General features: G+C 38.3%; 1 protein-coding gene across 2 annotated transcripts in view; it reads right to left on the reverse strand.

The window, feature by feature from the left end:
* LOC136867125 (cathepsin O) overlaps positions 1 to 22141 on the reverse strand; it is a 117001-nt gene that overhangs the window by 73614 nt on the left and 21246 nt on the right. For both annotated transcript variants that reach the window (XM_067144229.2, XM_067144228.2), the window contains exon 3: positions 20489 to 20624. In XM_067144229.2, coding sequence (XP_067000330.2) covers positions 20489 to 20624 — 136 coding nt within the window. The remainder of the gene's footprint in view (positions 1 to 20488; positions 20625 to 22141) is intronic.

The raw sequence follows: 22141 nt of genomic DNA on the forward strand, positions 1-22141 counted from the left end.
TATCTGTATTGACCTTGTCCACTTCAATGTTCACACACGAATCTCTACTCAAATCATGCCTGTGGGGCACGTTCACTACAAAAACGTTAGTGTGGGTCAGCTTCCCTAGTGTATGTTTAAGTTGTGATCTTACATTCTTGGCGTCGTCGCGAGCTACGTCGTTCGTCCCACCGATGATAAGCACTGCATCGCCGCTCCCGAAGTTCCTAGTTGCTGCTTCTACGTTTTCCACAACCCTGCTGATAGAAGCTCCTGGATATATTTCTCCGGTTGCTGCTATATTCTCGTCGTTAATCACTCCCGCAATTCCCCTTCCTTGGCTATCACCAAACACAGCTACCTTCGCTGATTTAGGCCTAACTGGGTCTTGAATCTGAATTCTAGGCCTAAATTTCAAACTCGGCACGGCAACGGATCGCGATGATTTGGTTTCACGCGCGCGATCACTTTCTTCCAGGATTAAATTATTTAGGGCAGAAAACCTATTTCTAATGTTTATTTCCGGAAATTCAGTTGTAGATTTCTTCTTAGCCGGCCATCCACGAACTACTTGACACCACGTGCTCGAGTTTGTTACTTGTACCGGTATATCACTCGAAGAATGGTCAGTCCCAAATTCTAGCGATCGCAGTCTTTCTTTTAATTCTTGATTTTCAACTTTAAGAGTCTCATTGTCCTTTTTTAGAATGTTTATAATTTCTAATGCACTTTTATATTCCTCATCGACTGTTTTCGGTGCTTCGTCAACGCCGTCCCCAACAACAACATTCCGAACACACTGCTCACAAATCCAGTCAACATTTTCATTAGTTTTTACGTCTCTAGGGCAATTTCCGCACTTATAATGCCACCATCGATCACATGAATCACACAACATTCCATTTTTCACTAATTTTCGACATTTTCCGCACTTTTCGTCACATTTTACGGTTAATTTACTCGGAGAATAAAACACTACGTCGTCATTACCGGGCGCCATTTTGAAAAAAAAGAAAAATGAGTGTATATCTCAAAACTTTAAAAGTTTACAGATGTGAAAATTGGTATTTAGAACCTTCTTTAAAAATAAGGAAACACGTATTTTGTTTTCATAAAATCCCAATAGGAGGGGTGAAAAAGGGTGAAAAAGGGATTGAATGCCTTTAATGTAGCTACTTATATTTCAGAACCTGAAGATATAGACCTGAAAATTAGTGTTTGGGATCTCCTTTAAAAATAAAGAAACATGTACTTTTTGTTCCCGGAAAATCCAATTAATGGCGAGGGGGGGGGAGTGAAAAGGGGGCGAATTTTTAAAATGAGTGTATCTATATCTAAAAACTTTTAAAGTTTATAGATGTAAAAATTTGTATTCAGAATATCCTTTAAAAATAAACATATTTATTTTGTTTTTGGAAAATCCCAATAGGAAGGGTGGAAAAGGGTGAAAAAGGAGTTTAATGCTTTTAATGAGGCTACTTATATTTCAGAACCTGAAGATATTACAGACCTGAAAATTTGTATATGGGATCTCCTTTAAAAATAAAGAAACAGGTATTTTTTTTTTTCTTACTTTTGGAAAATCCAATTAATGGCGGTTAAACAGGAGTGACAAATTGGGGTGAATTTTTTGAAAGACTTTATCTACAGAATATCTGCGAAACGTAAAATGTTATAGGCGTAAAAAGTGGGTATTTGGAATCTCCTGTAAATGTAAAGAAACATAGGTGATTTGTTTTTGGTTTAGCTTTACGTCGCACCGACACAGATAGGTCTTTTGGCGACGACGGGAGAGGGAAGTCCTAGGATTTGGAAGGAAACAGCCGTGGCCTTAATTAAGGTACAGCCCCGTCATTCGCCTGGTGTGAAAATGGGAAACCACGTTAACCATCTTCGGGGCTGCCGCCAGTGGGGCTCGAACTCGCTATCTCCCGATTACTGGATACTGGCCGCACTTAAGCGACTGCAGCTATCGAGCTCAGTATTTGTTTTTGGAAACTCCACTTAAGGGGAACTAAAAAGGAGTGAAATTTTAAAATGAGAATTTCTACAGTATATCTCAAAAAAGTTAACATGTTACAGAAGTGAAAAATGGTATTTTGTATCTCTATTAAAAATAAAGAAACGTGTACTTTTAGTTTTCGGAAATACCACTTGGGCGGAGGGGGGTAAATGACTGAAAATGGCGTTGAATCTTTTAATTAGGCTACTGATCTCAAAAATGAAGATGTTACAGATGTGAAATTGATATTTGGAATCTGCTTTAAAAGTAAAGAAACACGTATTCTCGGAAAATCCAATGAGGGGGGGGGGGGGGGGTGAAAGAATTGAAAAATTGACTTAATTGTATAACAATACATACATCTAATAAAATCTAAAGTTGTTACAGACGTGAAAATTGGTATTTTGATCTCCTTTAAAAACAAAGAAAAGTGTGTTTTGGGGGGGAAACCATCTTGGGGGGCGGGAGTGAAAAGGAGGTTGAATTCCTTTCATGAGGACACAAATCAAAAACTGAAGAAGTTAGAGTCATGATAATTGGTATTTAGAAGATCCTTTACTATTAAAGAAAAAAGTATTTTTTGCTGGAAAATTCACTTGGTGGGGGGGGGGGGGGGTGTAAGGAAGTGGAAAAAAGTGAATTATTTTTATGGGGATACTTACAGTATATCTCAAAACTGAAGGTAATAGACGTGAACATTGGTGTTTGGAATCTCTTTTAAACATAAAGAAACACGCCTTCTTTTAATTTTTTTTGGAGGGGGGGTAAATAAACTTAACGGTGGTGGGGTGTAAAAGGATAATATACTTGTAAGGAGCCTCCGTTGCTCAGGCAGCAGCGCACCAGCCTTTCAGAGCTGGGTTCCGTGGTTCAAATCCCGGTCACTCCATTTGACATTCGTGCTGGACAAAACTGAGGCGGGACAGGTTTTTTTTCCGGATGCTCCGGTTTTTCCTGTCATCATTCATTCCAGCAACACTGCCCAATATTTCATTTCATTTGTCATTCATCGATCATTGTCCCAGAGGAGTGCTTTGGCAGTGGCACAATTCCTATTGTCGCCGCTAGATGGGGCTTTGTTCATTCCAGTCCTGACCCTATCGAATGATTGGAAATAGGCTGTAGATTTTCGATGTACTTATTCTGATCGATCATAAACCGATCATTTTTAATCTTTCCTGGGTTCGTTTTCAAAAGCTATCTTTTCCTTCGGAGAACGTTCTTAGATTACAGTAGATTCTCCTGGCATATAAATAAAAATGTAAACACATTTGAAATAAACGATAGGAATGAGATTGACCGTCAAATTGTTCACCTCTATAATAAAATCAATAATGCACATAAGTATGTCATTCGTATCGCCAGAAATCCTGCACACTTGCCTACGCGCGACAATGGTGCTGGTCACATTGTCAACAATGACAATGGCAGCAGATGTAATTTACCGCCAAGTAGCGGTCTTGCATCTTGCTGTGGGGTCCAGAACATCTAATAATAATAATAATAATAATAATAATAATAATAATAATAATAATAATAATGTTCTGGACTGTCGTCAAATGCGCTGGAAACTGGTCCTGGATGGGTAATGACTAAGAATGCAGTCCGGCCGCAGGTTCAGTACCGCCAAGGCACCCAAGACGACACCACGCCGGATCTCCTGAAGGATTTGATCCATATTAAAAAAATGCTTATAGGAAAAGATGGCGAAGATTTAGAGACCCAACTGACCAGATGGAATACCTGGACCTAGCCCGGGAAGTACAAAATAGATTGCTGGTAAGAAAGATTGAAAAATGGGAGGAAACTTGCTGTAATCTATTAGAAAATGAGTCAGATCGCGAATTTTGGTGGATTCTCTCAGAAAACGAGCGAGATCGTGAATTTCAGCGGATTATATTAAAAAAAATAAGCATTCAATTATAAATTTCAGTATAATACCGTAGCGAAGCACGGGTATTTTGCTAGTCTATACATATCCTTCTACCGCTACCTAAAATTCATATGGCTGCCAATTATGTTTGCCATAATGTTATCCTTTGTGGATTTTTTTGATAAATTCAATTTTCTAGTATGCTGCTTCAATTTCTCCTTACTCCTGCAACCCTTCCCAACTATTTCTTTCTAATCTGTACCTCCTTCATAATCTCCTTATTTCCCTGTTTTAATACAATGGATCCTTACCACTTTTAAAGGTACACACCTGTTTTTACACTTCACGACAACTGATTTAGACCGATCCCATACTCAGTTCACATTTTTATTTTCAATTTTCCATTATCATAATTGCTTTTTTTCAAACTCTCCCATGCCTCTCTTATCAACCAAATGGCATTGCCTAATAGCCCTTCCACAGAACGGATAGAACTCTAAACTTTATTGATCTTAGAATCAGGAGATGTGACAACCATCACTGAAATTTTTAGGAAGCCCACTCAGACAAATACGATCAGAGAGGATTCACCCCACCCTGGAACCCAAAGAAAAGTCCACTTTTTACGGCATGATACATGGAGTTCTGAACATCCCCATGTCAAAAATGTTTACAAGGAAGAGATCAACATAATACCACGCTAAAAAAATAAAAGAGAAAAAAGATTTGTTGCCTTTACTTTTAATAATACTATGTACCGAATCTCTAATACCCTGAAAAAAACCAACATCGCTTTCAGAACCAAAAAACACCACCTCCAAACTAATTTGTAACATGAGTACTCTTAATAAACCTAATAAATATAAACAATCAGGGATCTATAAGTTACTGTGTATTCAATGTGATTATCCAAAGGAATTTTCTAGTCCATTATAAAGAACATTTAAATGCAGCTAAACACAGGAAGTTTTCAGCTATGAGTGAAATCAACATAGGCCATTACAATGATGCCAATAGGAATGTCGCGATTAAAAGCACTGCTATCATAAAAAATACTCAATCAAATGAAAACCCACACATTTTCTCACTTTTAATGAACAGTACAATGCTACCGATCCAAAGGTCCAAAGTTCCAGAGCTGGAATGACCAGGCCATAGACAACCGTGAACACACTAATTTGGGGAGGAGGGGCGAATTGTAGAGTCCCAGGGGAAAAACTATGCCTTTTTACTCATCTGTTTAATAGGGGTACCCGATGAGTCAGAAAATCTCAATTTACTACACTGGCGGGAAGGGGGAAACAAACTATCTGACTTGGTGGCAAATTTTTCCCCCAATCCAAAGGAGAAACCCCTCTTTGCTGCTAATCTATATAAGGTAGGTTGCGGTAATAAGGCCCAGCAGGTATTAAGGCCCACTGTTTGATTTTCGTATTTGCCGCTTCTTTGGTCAGTAGTGAACCTACACATCTGCTTACCGTCTATGGCTGTTACCTGTTGAAGAATGTGAGAACTCAGCCCCCGCTCAGTATTTGGTTAGGCCAGAGTCAAGACCCAAGAAGGGGAGTTGATCTCATTTTAATAACTTTTCTTTGGAAAAGGAAGTAAAAAAGGGAATGTTTGTGCTAGGATAGCATTAAAACAATATGTATTTAATAGTGCATTAAATAAGTAATGAAAAGGTGTACATTTTACCAAATTTGGTTAAGAACACAAGATTATGGAATCGAAAACCCTCAAGGACACGATGCACGAAATAAGGCCCACATGTTGCAACGTGTGGGCCTTATTTCCTGCAGCTGCTACGAAAGGTTTAGTTTCATTTTAATACAAAAATTAGTTAACCCAATGTTATTTTAAGTCGTAAAGTTTCACAAATAAAATAGACTAAGATTATTTTAAATAAGTAAACAATTTTATATTTTTTATCCAGTGTACACATTGGTATTGATCTGAATTTTAAGTCAAAGACATGTTCTTACACATGACTTTTGTATTAAAGACTACCGCGGTGATCTCAGGGTAGCGTGCTAGCTCATCGGTCTGGATTCGTTTGGCACGTAATTTAGAAAAGCCAGGAGGCCAGGAGATCTGGAATGGCATTATCCCAGTGTTGTGAGAATAATTGTGAGTAGCGGCTTCGGTCAAAAAACCAAGGGAAGCGTTAGGCTTCGGCCACAGTGCAAGTGGCGAGCGGAGCGTTGCGTTGTGTGGTGGCATAGATGAAACTCAAACCTGCGTTAGCAAATGCATGTGGCCATACCACCAGCGGAGCGTCAGGAGCCACTCACTCCTATTTGAGATTTCAGCTGCACCACTCGCAGTGACTGTTACTGAATTAACAAGAGAAGAGATGAAGTGTTTGTTGGACTGACTTTAAACGACAAGGAAAATTGTTTTCAGACTTGGTTTTCAAAACATCAAAGACTCTTATTTCATGCAGAATTACATGTTATCTTAAAGTAAATTAGTTTTTTAAATAAGTGAAAGAACAAGTTAAAAATGACTGTCTGAAAATTAAGTGTTTTTTGAATGTTTGTGTGATTTCAATTTCAAGAATTTTATATTTAGTGGTTATGATTAGTTTTTAAAGCACATTAGCTTTGTTTTTCGAAGTAAGATGAGAGGAAATGATGTTTCCTGTAACTTTTAAAGAGGAAAATTCTGATCTCCTTACTTGGCGTGGTGAAATGTTCCATGTTACATTTTCAACTTTAAAAATTCAACATAAATATTTTTGAATTAATGAACATGTCTTTTAAAACTTCTTATGTACAAAACATGCCATTTCCTCTTCCAATTTGACCTCTTAATTGCCCATAGAGATGAGGATAAGGTACTCTTCCACTGCGGGCCTTATTACATGTTAGAGCAGGAAATAAGGCCCAATTACATAATTAACCTATGTGGGAACCACGGACGTATTTACAATTATTTATTTGTGATATCTGGTGAAAAGATATATCAAAGAACATTTTTTATTTGAAACAAATTGTTATATCTCTGTTACTTTAAGGGCAAACGACAGTCTATCTGTAAGTGGGCCTTATTTGCCCCCCTTACCTTATATAAAATAAGAGTTTTGTCTGTACATTGCTCAGAATTTGAAAAGAATGGTACTTCTGTATCGGTCATGTCCATAGTAACAAGGAAATGCACTTTTTACATTTCCGTAATTTCTGTCTATGTATGTACACGCACCACGAGAAAACGGCTGAAGAGAATTTAATGAAAATCGGTATGTGAAGTCGGGGGATGAGCCGCTACAATCTAGGTTATAAAATTTTACTCACGCCGAGTTAAATGGTAGTTTAGGGAAAGGTCTAAAATGTTATTCTCAAATGTTTATATTATTAGTGGTCCTATCGATAAATACTACATAACTAAAGCTTTATAGAATTAAATTTCCAATCATTTATGTCATACATTGTTACCATACCAGCTTTGATAACAAAGATATTCAAGAATTCGTATTTTTGTTGCTAAGTCCATGTCAACGCCGAGCCACGAGAAAATGGGAAACAGAACTTAATGAAAATTGGTATATAGAGTCTGGAATAAGAAAATATAGTCTATGTTCTGAACAAATGTATCCACCCTGGATAAAATTGTAGTTTAGGGGAAGGTGCCTAAAATTTCTTTTTTAAATACCTATGTTAATATTGTTCCAATTGAAAAGTACTACATACCAAAAGTTATAGAGAGTACAATTTCCGTCCATTTATGTTTTGATTCACTTTAACCTACCAACAATAATAAGAGTGGTATTTCAGAGTCGGAAGAAAACTAAATGTGAAGCCCTACAATATTGAAAGCGCGTAACATTGATCAACAATAACATAACATTGATTCTTGTTTGTTGTGATGTTCTTTGTCTCTTATGTTGCCGCTCAACTCCAATAGAAGGGATTACTGCTGCGTACCGAGTATAACAGCCTGACTGAAAATTGGCAGGAAATAGGGAAGCTAGAAAACTTTCTTCTTTAGCATGTCATTCCTCTGGTTCAAACATTTTCTGATACCGGTACTGCTGGTACGTAACACACTGATTCATCATAGTATTTCAGCTATTCGATCTCTACTCTGACGTGCTGCTTTGAATGAGCAGTGTGTACACTTACGGCAGAGGCTCACTTGGTAGTAGTATGACCTGGTCTAGAATTACAATTAAGGCATATTCTAAATTATAGCACCACAATTCACTAAGTAACTCAAAATTTAAGCATTAAAAGAGCCGTTTCTTAAAAAGAGGTTCTTCCTCTTCGCTGTTTTTAAATTCTACATTCATTTTATTCCAAATTAACAGTGAAGTTTCTCCTCTGGCTTGGAGGTAAAATTTGTCTCCAACAGATTTTCCCGCCGCCAGTGTAGTGAACCGAGATTTTCCAACTCATCGGGTACTCCTAGGAAACATATTAGTAAAAGGGCATAGTTTTTGCCCTGGGACTCTCCACTATTTCCCCCCCCCCCCCCCCGCCACGAAAAAAGACAGAGTGTTCACATATCACGGCTGTCTGCGGCCTGGTCATTCCAGCTCAGGAACTTTGGACTGTTAGATCGGCAGCGTAGTACTGTTCGTTTAAAGTGAGAAAGTGTGTGGTTTTTCATTTGTGAAAGCATTCCTTTTACTCGCGCCAATCCTACTGACGTCATTGTAATGACCTCTTCATTTCAGTTGGGAAAACCACTAAGACAGTCTTTTTGTGAGGAAGTTAACAGGCAGGTGGAGAGTAAGTATCTGCCATTATAATGAAATTCCCCAAAATGATTGTGAGTGATGGCAGGCAAGTAGGCCTATCATTACAATGAAAATTCTCTAACCCAGTCTTCATATGAGAAAAGGCGTTTGGTGATTTCTCCATCGTGTTTCTAGGGTAACGTTAATAGTTATACAATTTATTACAGTCTTGCTCACAATGTGTCCACCACCTAACCTACAATTCTGTATAGGCCTACAATGTAGAATTCTGTAGCGAAGCACGGGTACATCAGCTAGTTTGGAATAAAATGAATATAGAATTCAATAAAAGTGAAGAGGAAGAAGCTTTTCTTAAGAAATGGCTCTTTTCAGGGTTGAATTTTGAGTTTAGTGAACTGTGGTGCTATAATTTGGAATAGGCCGAAATTGTAATTCTAGACCAGGTCGTAAGTGAGCCTCTGCCAATAGCTGGAATACTATGAACCAGTCTGTTGCATACCAGCAGTATCAGAAAATGAATGAACCAGAGGAATGACATGCTAAAGAAGAAACTTATCTAACTCCCCAGCTATTTCTTGCCAATATTCAGGCAGGCTGTTATACTCTGTACGCAGCAATAATCCCATCTATTGGAGATGAGTGGCAGCATAAGAGAAAGAATATCACAACAAACAATGGTCAATGTAATGTTATTGTTGATCAACTTTTGAGCTTTCCATATTGTGGCCTTAACATTGACTTTTCTTCTGACTATTAAATACCACTTTTATCATAGTCGGTACGGTAAAAATGAATAAAACATAAATGATCGGAAATTGTATTCTCTGTAACTTTTGATATGTAGTACTTTTCAATACGACCAATGGCATAGGTATTTAAAAATTAAATTTTAGGCACCTTCCTACCATTTCATCCAGAGTGAATAACATTGTTTATAGCTTAGACCGTAGTTTCTTATTGTCCGACTCTATATAACGATTTTCATTAAACTCTCTATAGCCATTTTCTTGTGATGTGTACAGAGACAGATTTTTTTTAATGGGAAAGTAAAAATGTTATTGCCTTGTTACTGTGGACATGACCGATAGAGAAATACCATTCTTTTTAAATTCTGAGCAATGTACAGACAAAACTATTTTATATTTACACACAAACACACAGATTCTGGTAAATATTCACATAAATCTATATAAAAAATTGAATCCCATTCACAATCTCACAATCTCAACAAAATTCAAGAAAATACTAACATTCTTGTTGATGTAATAACTGAAAGAGATCTTAACCCTTAGCCCTCAATTTCTTTCTGAGCACACTTGCCTCTCTAGGTCCATTTAAAAATCTGCAAACATAGGGATAAGTGACTGAGCAAACATATGGACAGCATATTTATAAAAATCAAATAAAAACAAATACAAAATAAATATAATACAATACTCAGGTGCTATGTTCAGCATTTTTAACCCTGAAATTATCTGTCACATTTTCATCAGTAATTGTGCTTTGTGTGGAACTTCTCAACACACCCGCCAGGATGTAATCCAGGCTTTCTTGCCCATGCATTACAGCACAACACTATCTCATACTGTCGTCCCTTCACTTCTCGTAACTGAAAACTGCAGTCATTACTTTTCTTCTGTAGATGACAAATGAAGTGTGAACGACCAGTTAGGGGCAAAACATTCTAAATATTTACAATGGCATACTGGTTATTTTCATGCAGAATTTCCATCAATAACCTGTCAGTAATGAATAATTGAAAAGAATCGACGTCACTTAGGTTTAGTCCCATGGTGTGGTTTGTAACCAGATGTATCTATGAATGGGATTCGATTGAAGTCAAAATCTGAGTCACTGCAATTCTTCCAGCCGTCAGTACACGTACAAGCATTGTCATTTTGTGTAATTTTCTCCTTATTGAGGTTTTTGTCACTGAATTCACTAACACAACTAACTCCACAATAACTTTATCCCCACTTAATTAAAAATTGCTCCCACTATCGCTCAAATCAACATCACTTTCGTCCAAAAGTCTCGCTAATTACTCCTCGTACACCTCGAACGATGCCATGTTGCTAAGCAATGCCCGTTTACAAACTTGCATGGACTTGCATGTGGGCAGCAAATGGCAGTGGCTTATCTGTGATTTATGCTTGTGTAATCCTACAAAGGAGTTGCACAGAGAAGAAATTTGTGTCAGGCATTACCCGACATAGGATCTGTGCAGGATAATTTTGTTGCTGGGCATGGCCCGCCACGCGAGTTCTAAAAGTTAATCAGCAAATAAGCAAGTCTGCTGCATCGAGCAATACATGTGCAGCTTCTCATCCTTCAACTCATCCCCCCCACCCCTCATTACCATTTTCCTTATTGAACATTATCTCTGTGCAGTCCCCAGTCAGTGCTAAGGTCAACATCAACCAGACCTGAACAACTTACGCAACACAGCAGAAGGAGAGTGAGCAAGTACACGTTACGGCATTTTATTTATTCACTCCTTTTCTTTAAGTTTTCTCGTTCTCACACTTGGTATTTTTGTTTTTCCTTCAGATACCCGCTCAACATATTTAATCCTCATTGAAGAAGAGCAGAATTTAAATTTCACACTATTCCAATACTGATGATTGATCATATCAGATATTTCTCTTGAATATAGCCTACTGATACCAAAGATGCCCCTCCTACCAAGCACTTGTATTCAACTCTGGGCTGTTATTTCTAGTCAAATCATCACCAATATTAATCATAGTAAGATTATAAAATTATGTCAAACATTTTAAATCCCCTTCCTTGTAAAATTGTGCTTTTATTGTAAACTGAAAAGATTTCTTTCTCATTTTTACCCATATGTTTGCACTGTTTTTTATGTGTAGCTTATGTCCTTGCGCCAAGCTGAAGATGACCTTAACATAGATCAAAATATGTCCTTTAGACATTATGTTGTACAAAACATTTAAGTGGTGTGTGTGTATTTTATTATACTCAATAGGTGGATAAATACATGTAAATTCTTGCAAAGATTTTTAACTATATTTACTTCAATACAGAATCGAAGATGAAATTTATCACATGTAATAAGTGTTGTTTAATAAATACATTTGTTTCTAGAAAATGTCAATTTTTTCCCCCTGATTACGTCCTATAAAACTTGCGTGCACATCTTATGCAATGGCACGTGATAGAAACGCAAATAAAGAATGTTTTACATACATGCATCAAGCTCAGAACTTACAATTCAAATTAAAACTAGGCTTCATCAGGTCCCCGATCATCATTGTCGTAGGGCAGGTCTGGTGAAGCCTTGTAAGAATAGAGGCATGACCTCTATTCGGATTCTTGAAGGACCATCCTCCGAGTGACCAGAGGCAGTAAGCACTCATTCCCACTATTTCCTTAACATATAAATGTAAGGGGGGAAGACCTAGGATGGCCTCCATTGTACATTATGGTGTAGTATCCAGTGCCCCTGTTATTCCTAGACACGCAAGTCTTTGGACACTGTTTAACTTGGTGGTCACAGTTTTACTCTCCACCAGACTAAAGATGCGAAGGAGATCGTAGGCCGTACAATAGAAATATAGAGCCACTGGACCACCTTAGGTCCTAGGCCCTAAATCTTTCCGACGGCCCTGCGACAGGCCCACATAATCTTGCGAGCCTTATCCACCTTATGGTCTGTATGTTTCTTCCAACTCAGTTTTGCCTCAAGGATTACCCCTCGGTACTTAACTGAGGTTGTCTTAACTAATTTTTTCCCGAAAAGGAAAGGCTCTGACAGTCCGTCTAGCCTCCTCCTCCTCCTCCTGGTAAATACCACGAGCTCCATCTTGTCGGGATTAACCGACAAGTCCGTGTCGTGGCACCATCTTTCCACCCTACGTAGGAAGCTCTGTACGAGCTCTGAAACCGTACTGGGGAAATTTCCCACCGCCATCAGGCTAATGTCATCTGCATAGCCTTGGGCGTAAATTCCTCCAACATTTAACCTGGTAAGTAGTTCATCCACTACCAGATACCATAATGTTGGTGATAATACTCCTCCCTGTGGACACCCCATTTACATTAGCTCTCAACATTACTGCGTTGAGGGTGAACAGAACTTGACGGCCCTGCAGTGAGGCCATAATCCATTTTATGAGCATCCTGCTCACTCCTCTTCTCTCTAGACTAAGTTCTATGGAGCCTAAAGATGTGTAGTTAAAGGCCCCTTCTATATCTAGGAATACCACCATAGCAAGTTGTTGATGATCCAAGGCACTCTCCAGCCCAGAAACTAGCTGGTGTAGTGCCGTCTCAACCGACTTCCCTGGTTGATATGCATGTTGATGAGGATGCAGGGGACAGTCTCTTAATACTTTCTCCCTGATATGTCTATCCACTAATCTTTCCAAGGTCTTAAGAAGAAAAGACAGACTAATGGGTCTATAATCCTTAGGTCTAATATATGAAGACCTTCCAGGTTTGGGTATGTACACTGCCTTCGCCTGACGCCACAAGAGGTACACGTACCCCATAATGTGACAGGCTCTAAAAATTCTGACCAGGTATGGTATAAGGACCGCGCCTGCTTCCTGAAGAAGTGCTGGGAAGATCCCATCCATTCCTGGGCTTTTATAAGGGGCAAAAGATTCTAATGCCAACTTCACCCTTCTTGGGGTAACAATCTCTGCGGCTTCCTTCCAGCCACTTCTATTGGGTCTGAAGGATCCGCTCAATTCTACTTCACTATTCGTGACTGCTGAACCTGGAAAGTGGGCATCAAGCAATAAGTTCAGGGACTCCCCCTCTGTGGATGTATATCCACCCGAAGGTGACTCCAATGAGCCCAGCCTTGCCCTTCCATCCAAGGTTAGAATTTTATGAAGCCTTGCCGCTTCATGTTGACTTTCAATGGAGTCACAAAACTGTCTCCAAGACTGTAGGAATGCTCCTCACAAATAATAAACACATACTCCATTCGTGTTTACACCGTTATTGGATGCCTACAGTGCTGTAGTTGGGTACAGTGATTTTAGAATTAAGGTTTTAGATCAGTATCATATAATCCATAACTTTTTTTGACACATGACCTTTTTTATATTGTTTTTGATGAATGTCTTTTTTATTCTGTCTTAATTTTTCAGTTATTTTGGTTAAGAATAGGGATACCATGTTTGTTAAAGTAAAAAAATATCACGTTACAGTTTAAGTGTATATTGTAATATTTTAAAGTCTATTTCCTGCCTACCCACACATTTTTTAAACATATTTTAGGTGCCTATTTTCTCTTTTAAAAGCCTATTTTAGGAACCTAAAACTAATTGTTTTAGAGCCTAAAATCCCAGGTCTAGTGATCACCAATACCATCTATTACTTCAGTTTCCCTATCTGGATTTACCAGCACCTCATCCAGAATATTCTTCCCATTAGTTGGTTCCATCACTTTCTGAATGAGATGCCCTTCCCATATTAACTTATTTGCCATCTGTTGGTCATGCTTCCTGTTGTTTGCATTACCTTCCTAATTGACATTTGGTAAACTGAGATCACCCGCTACAATCACGTTCCTTTCCTTATCGTTTCCCCACATAGCCGATTATCTTATCAAATAATTCTGAATGCGCGTCAGCGCTACCCTTTCCTGATCTGTACACTCTAAAGACACCAAGTTGCCTATTATCTTATAGATGAGTCTTACACCTAGAATTTCATGTTTGTCATCCTTTAACTTTTTCATAGCTTACAAATTCTTCTTTCACCAGAATGAGTACTCCCCCTCCTACCATTCCTATCCTATCTCTACGATATACTCCAGTTCATTGAGAAAATTTCTGCATCCATTATATCATTTCTCAGCCATGATTCAACTCCTATTACAATATCTGGTAAGTATAAATCTATTAACTCTCTTGGAGCCAGGCGGTACTGCGAGCGTCCATCCTTTAAATTGCCAGAGCCGATGAGATCGGCCTTTAAATATCCGTGCGGAAGTTGCCAGAGCCGATTACATCGGCCGGCTGGAAATTCTATGATATACATAATTTTTTGGCAGTCTATAGTGACACGCATACTTTTGTAACAACCTGTAGTAAAGGGGCTACAAGTTATTGTGTGCCTAACCTTGCTTTGGAATTTCTAAGAGGGTGTTCTAGCTTTCACAAGAGTTGTTTCCTGTGTTTAGAAATACCGCTAACCGGTCAGTACAAGATTGCTCCTTGCAGTGAGTGGATTCTTGACAGCAGAATTGCAAGTGGATCACGCGATATATTTTCAGCAGGTGTTGATGACGATAAATTAATGGAATATTTGGAAAATGCGAAGTGAACACGGGTGATTTATCGGATAGCGATAGTGAATTTAGTTCAGAGAGTAGTGATGAAATTATACCAGACACGCCCCCGGGATCACCACAACTAAAGAAGAGGCGTTTATTTGTTTCTAATGGCAGTAAAGCTACTGTGATGACGAAGATGATGATGATGATGTGTCTGGAGAACATTTTGTGGAAATTTCTCCCAATGAACCTGACAACGTTCCTCAGCCTCCTGTTTCGTTCATGGAACTTCCTGGCCCTAAACATGCCCCTCCGCCTGATTCTCCGCCCATATCATACTTCAATTTATTTTTCACTTTTTCTCTGCTAAACCTTATAGTCACAGAGACCAATCGCTACGCTGACCAACTCCTTACTTGTAATGAACCGTCGCCTAATTCCCGCTCTCAATGTTGGAGATGCACTACAATTGATGAAATAAGGGCGTTAATAGCTGTCGTCATGAATATGGGACTGATAAGAAAACCTACCATTGTTTCGTACTGGAGTACTGGAGACCATTTCATTACCCCTTGGTTTGGTGAAATGTTCAAGGAATAGGTTTCAGCTTATTTTGAAATTTTTTCATTTAGTTGACAACAGTAAGCTTTCTCCTCCTGGCTCCCCAAACTATGATCCCTGTGCTCGATTCCAGCCTCTTGTAGATCATGCTAATAGGCTATTTAGACATCATTATACTCTTCATCAGCATCTTTCCATAGACGAAAGTTTAGTTGGAACTAAATGCCATACACAACTACTCCAATACATGCCGAATAAGCACCATCACAAGTGGGGAATAAAATTTTGGATGTTGTGTGATGCAGTTAGTAAGTATTGTGTTGGTTTTTATATCTACTGAGGAGCAAGATCCACTGAAGAGAGAAACGAAATCAGAATTAATGGACTGGCCTACACTGTAGTGACCAAACTCATGTCCCTAGGGAATTATTTTATGAAAGGTTTTCACGTTTACGCAGATAATTATTTTACGTCAATCCCCCTTGCAAAACATTTATATTCAGTTGGAACATTTATTACCGGCACTATACGAAGAAACAGGAAGGGACTACCAGATGCTGTGAAAAAGCCATTTAAATTAGTTTGTAATAAATATTTCAGACAGGGGCCAATTTTACTAGTGGGATCCAAACAGAAAAAATCTCAGAAAAATCAGGTGGTGGTTATAAGTACACGCGGAGCTGCAATAGAAACAGAAGTGCCTGCAACTGCTAGAAACATTAATCAACCCAAGAGGAAACCTAATGTGATCTTAGACTATAATCGTTATATGGGCGGCATTGATACAAATGACATGGTGTATTTTTGTTTGGATGAACGTAGAAATTTGAAATTCTGGAAAAAAGTTGCATTCAATATAATTTCAAGAATGGTCTTAAATGCTTATTTGATGTATTTAGAAAACTGTAACGGAAAGAAAATGACTAGGCTCCAGTTCTACTCCAGTATAATTGAATCTCTGAGTGCTGAATGGTTTGAGAATAGACAAAAGATTATCACGAATATTCCTGTGTGTGGCGTAAAACTTTTGTCAGGTAAATTAGAAAGACGGTGCGTTGCACGTAGCTCTTCGCAACAGAGAAAGAGGTCGCGAACTGTGTGCATCAAGTGTGATAAGGGCCTGCATACTAAATGTGCGGCTCTTCATAAGTGCCCTAAATAAACAAAATATATTTAAAGTTCTATTTGAACAAAAAACACAGATTTTATATGATGTTGCGTTGTGCTTTTTATTGTTCCTATTAGTGTTAGTGATAAGTGATTAGTGTTAGTGATAAGTGATTAGTGTTAGTGTAAATACGCTTAAGTGCTTCAACAGTGGTCTCAAACTTTGAACATTATATAGCGGTGACGAGTCTTCTTCTCAAAAATTTTCGGCGAGTAAATTTATTTTGTCATTTTCCTTTTTTACTAATGACATAGTAAATTTGTGTTTGCATTTTTTGTTTTTCTTTTTCTCGTTCAGAGCAATTATTCTGTTCATAAATGAATTCTCTATCATTACGTAAATGCCGGTCCCCACGGGTCAAGTGTAGTGTGCCTGCCTCTCACTCGGAGGTCATGGGTTCAATTCCCGGACAGATGAACGATTTTTACCTGGGTCTGAGTGTTGGTTCGAGGTCCACTCAAACTAAGTGACCCTAAGTGATGACAATCGAGGAGAGATCTTAGGCTAAGACAGCTACCTTGGTCTAGAAAACCATGAATAATGAACGAGAGAATTCGTCTCACTGACTATGCGTCACCTCAAACTGCAGGTCTTCGGACTGAGCAGCGGTCGCTTAGTAGACCAAGGCCCATCAGGCTTTAGTGCCATAGATGTTTTAATTACGCATATTGTATTGTATTGTAAAATGTTTTTAAAAATAGATACTGAAACATGAAACTAGAAAAGGGGATTTCCGATAAAATAAAAACTATAATCTCAACTATTATTTTTCACTTTTTAATAACAACTATTTTTATACAATCTAGTCCACATATATAAAATTTATCTTAAGTGTTTGCCATTCATCGATATATACATGAATTTTATCGGTGAGTAAAATTGTCTTATTTTCATTAGGGACATACGTTTGAATTTTAATTTTTTATATTTTTATTTTTCGCGTTCAAAATAATTATTTTATAGAATTATATTTAGAAATAAATTCTACATTATCATGTATATTCTTTTGTATTGTAGATGATATTTTCAAAGTAGATATTGAGAGAGAAAGTGCGAAAATGTTTCTCTCTTCCTAAAAGTAAACGTTATCGACAACCATAATATCAACTATAATACTGTATAATTCTTTATATCACTCTAAATCAGTTGTTTATTTTATGTAGTCGACGTGTAGAAAATTTCTTGCCGGTATTTGACATACACCGGTAAATATACGCGAATGTTAAAATGCACGTAATTCTACTAAAAACGGCCTGGCACTTTACAGTAGTAGAGCGCAGGCGGAGCTCTGGCCTCTTCCAGCTGCTAGTGAGCAGCCGACCAGATCGGCTCCTGGCTCCAAGAGGGTTAAATTACTTAATTCCATTCCTTTCTTTACAATACTTCTACAGTTCAGCACTAACATTTTTATGTCATCCCTACTTGATTTCCAGTTCCCTGTTCCCTTATCACCGTTCCCTAGGCCACCCTGTTTCCCTGAATGTACCTCCCTATAACCCTTATAAACACATTTCTTAACTTATACGTACCACTGCGGTTTAAGTGAAGGCCATCTGAGCGCAGATCCCTATCTCCCATTAGAATCCAGAAATCTCACTCCCGATTTCCCCACATACCCACTCTATTATCTCATTTAAATCCCTAATCACCTTCCAGTCAGCATCCCTCCTACACAGTGTTCCACTGATAATCTCCGCTTCTTTAAATTTCACCCATGCTGCATTTAATAGATCCCACACATCCCCAACTATGTTGGTACTTATACCTGCTTGTCTTACGTTGTTAATACCAACGTGAAACACTACCACCTTCTCTTTTCCCTCCTTCTCCTCTCCTACTTTCAACATCTGCCTTAACCTAATTCCTGGACAACACTATGCTGGTTCCCTTTCCTCCACACACTTTCCCCACATGTCTAACAATGGAACCCCCATGACCAGAACCTCAACCCTACCCACCTCATTTGATCCCTTCCCCTCCTGGTCAGTCGCATCTTTCCTGACAACTGGAGAAGCTACATCCTCCTCCTTTTTCTCCATCCCATGACCCTGTTCCACCCGTCTTTTCCTATCCACTAAATATTTCCCTTTCCTACCTTTTCTCCTACTTCCACACTTCTCAGCAACAGTTCCCTGTTCCTTATTTTCCCTCGGTTGTTCTACCTGCAGTGACTCGTACCAATTTCTCACAGACACCTGTCCTGAATTCTGATCCTGAATGGAGCCCTTAGCCTGCAATCTCCTTCCCCTTAAAACATTCTACAATTCCCCCCCTTTCCTTCCCATCCCTCTTTTATACCTACTGTATCCCGTAGATTGTTTGAGGGAGGCCTGCTTTCCTTCCTGTCCTCAGAGAATCCTAATTATCTCCCTCAAACTCCAGAACTATTTCCTCATACTCCTTAATGCCTGGCCACATCCACAGTTCCTATACTTCTACTCCTTAGGCATTCTTTACTGAATAATGAAAAGAAAAGGAAAAATAAGATAACTTATTCTGTGCAAAATAAAAAATGTTTAATGAAAGGAAAGAAATATTGCCTAGGATAGTTCACAAAGATCACATGACAATAAGGTAATTAATATAGGCTACTTCTACACTACAACATTACTTAGTTGTATTAATTTTTTTTCCTACAACACCCTAACAGGATGAAAATTGCTGTTAATTACTGAACACACAAAATAATACACAAGAATTACACAATTCGAAACTGCAGTTAAGTCTAACCTAATTACCACAACACAATTCTAGTACGAGAGTTACTACAGATACCACAGATACTATACTACACAAATATTTCACAGTAATGGAATAAACACACTAATGTCTAATAAGATACTATAATACACTACAATAATTTTAAACTACGTTCAGACTGCATTATATATTATAATTATTCTTCCTTTAATTCAAAATCTCGAATGTGAGGTACTGTCTGACCACAAGAGAACCAGCCTGGAGCTCAGAAGAGGATTTTAAATGCTTACACACCAATTTTAGCTCTAAAATTTAACCCATTAACACACTGCTGTCCGGTCCATCTGACGTATAACTGGCCCTTGTGGCCAGAAGGTTTTGGCAGAGACATGGAGTTATTGCAGGGTATCATAATTTAATAATTTGGGGGTCATTTACAGTTATATCTGTCACCTTTAATGTTTTTGGTGAGATTTTATATTTCGGTTCATTCTGGTAATGATATCTGTTTGATTCCTCTGCCATATACGCCAACAAATCATTACAAATGAACATCTTGACATCATAACCTATATTTTCAGGTTCACTCGGCGAAATTTTAACGCCAGGCGTCCACAAGAAAGACTACAAAAACGGTATAATATCCCGTTAGGCCACTCACTGCCAGAAATCGGGAGAATATTATCAACAGTACTTATACCTAGACCATCTTTGCAATCTGAAGGAACAGGTCATTGTTCACATGGTATAATAAATGTGTCATTCACCGCATCACTTTCTCTGGCACTAGAATTATCATTAGACAATTCATATTCACTCTTCTCACAATCACGGGAAACATATGACAAATGATCACGGTATAATTCATGTATAATATCACCAGGAGTTAGTCCACTGTTTTTGTTTACCGGCACTGCCATTTTTGTTTACTAACATTGATGGATACACGGAAGATATTCGAAGGCAAAAACAAATGCCACTGACAGACTAAAACGGGCAAAACTAGTAGGGAAGTACTAAAAGAAGCGGAGATTTTCTACCATTTAGGTACATCAACAATAATCTCCAAATAGTTCCTCAATAACCGTTAGACGGCATCAGAAAACAGGCTTGCACCAACAAGTGATCGGCTGCAGAGCATCATGCTTGCAAACACGTATTGATACGCGAGCGGACAGCATTGTGTTAATAACGATATAATTTTAATTTCTCTATCCCGTAATCCTATATAACAACTGGAAATGTCTCCATACCTCCTGCACACTTAATGACTGAAGAACACCAGTTTTTATAGCAGACATGGACTCCACAGTTTCTACAGTGCTAAAAGCCCAACAAGCACCACATGCCTTCTGATCTCTGATGGGAGTCACAATCTTCTTCTCCCTCCTAAAAAAAAAAAAGGCTCAAATTAAAAAATTTTGTTCTTTCAACTACTGAACAATCTACATGGGGGATGAGGGAAAGTACCAAAATAATAAAGGGATAGCAAAGAATGGTAAATGCACCCATTAACGCCTAATATTAACCATATGGTAACGCATGTGACATCATTAAAGCTGTTCCAGTGTTTTCAACAGTTAAGCTGGAGGATTGGTACCAAGGTTTATCGCTCTGTAAAGGAACCGCACTTATGAAAATGTAGCAGTCATTGACGTGTTTGTTACAATGATAACATATAGATGTTTATAAATAATAATGGCATGTGGCCTCCAGTGAGGCCTGGTGCAGGTCTTTCCGGTTGACGCCTTATAAGCGACCTGCACGTCTGTGAAGATGGGGCCCTACCTATGATGAATTCCAACACCGAGTCATCGGAATTAACCAATGAAGGTTAAAATCCCCGACCGGCTGTGAATCGAACCTGGAACTCTTTGGACCAAAGGCCAGAACACTAACATTTTAGCCATGGAGCCAGACACATACAATGGTTATCGCTGAAACTGGAGCAAAAATGGACATCCGCTTTCAAGTAAGTGTATTTTTATAAGCTTAGAATTATTACATGGATTCTTTTTTTGGTATTATATTTATCTGTATAGTGCAATGTATATTCTACTGATAGTTACAAATGATTATACTAAAAACACTGGAAATTATGGCTTCCTAATTTTAAGTTTACCATCTGGTAACACTAGGTGTTTATACTCAATAAGACTTATATTTTACTTTATTGTTTTAGGAGAGGGTTTTCACTTGCTGAAGCACTGTACATCATTTACAATGATGATATTGATGGTGATGTAGTTTGTTGGGCCACCAATACCAAATATACATACAGATGAGGATTCTGGAAATGAGAATGAAGGCAGATCAGCTGACAACCTGATGTCTAGTCAATTACTGGCTAATGCTGAAATAAGGTTATTCAACAATGAAAGAATATGTGTCTACGAAAATGAGTACAGCCCATCAGTAGTCGCCCACACTACAGGCAGCTTCACCTGAAATAATATCTACCACATTAACCGAAAAGGTCATCAAATGGGTCGCTGAGAGTGAAACATTTGAAATGCGATGGGAGAAAGGATAAATCTACGGCATTCCCCATTCCAGATTATTCATGATATGAACACTTGTCAGTAACTGAAATTTTTGAATTTTTTACTGTCCAAGAATTCATAGAACATTCGGTGGAGGAAACCAAATGCTATGCATTATTTTTGAATTATCAGGACCCAAAGATAACAGCAGAATAAATATGCTGCTTCAGTGCCATTCTATGTGCTAGTGATAACTTGCCTTCTAAAAAGCAATTCTGGGATTCAAACGATGACATGAAGAACCTGGCAGTTTCTCTGTCAATGAGAAGAGACAGATTTCTATTAATCTGTAAGTTTCTGCACTTTGCAGACAATAGCATTGACCCTAATGATAAAGCATGAAAAATGCAGCATATAATGGAA

The sequence above is a fragment of the Anabrus simplex genome, chromosome 3 (genome assembly GCF_040414725.1).
Source record: "Anabrus simplex isolate iqAnaSimp1 chromosome 3, ASM4041472v1, whole genome shotgun sequence".
Classification (NCBI taxonomy): Eukaryota; Metazoa; Arthropoda; class Insecta; order Orthoptera; family Tettigoniidae; genus Anabrus; species Anabrus simplex.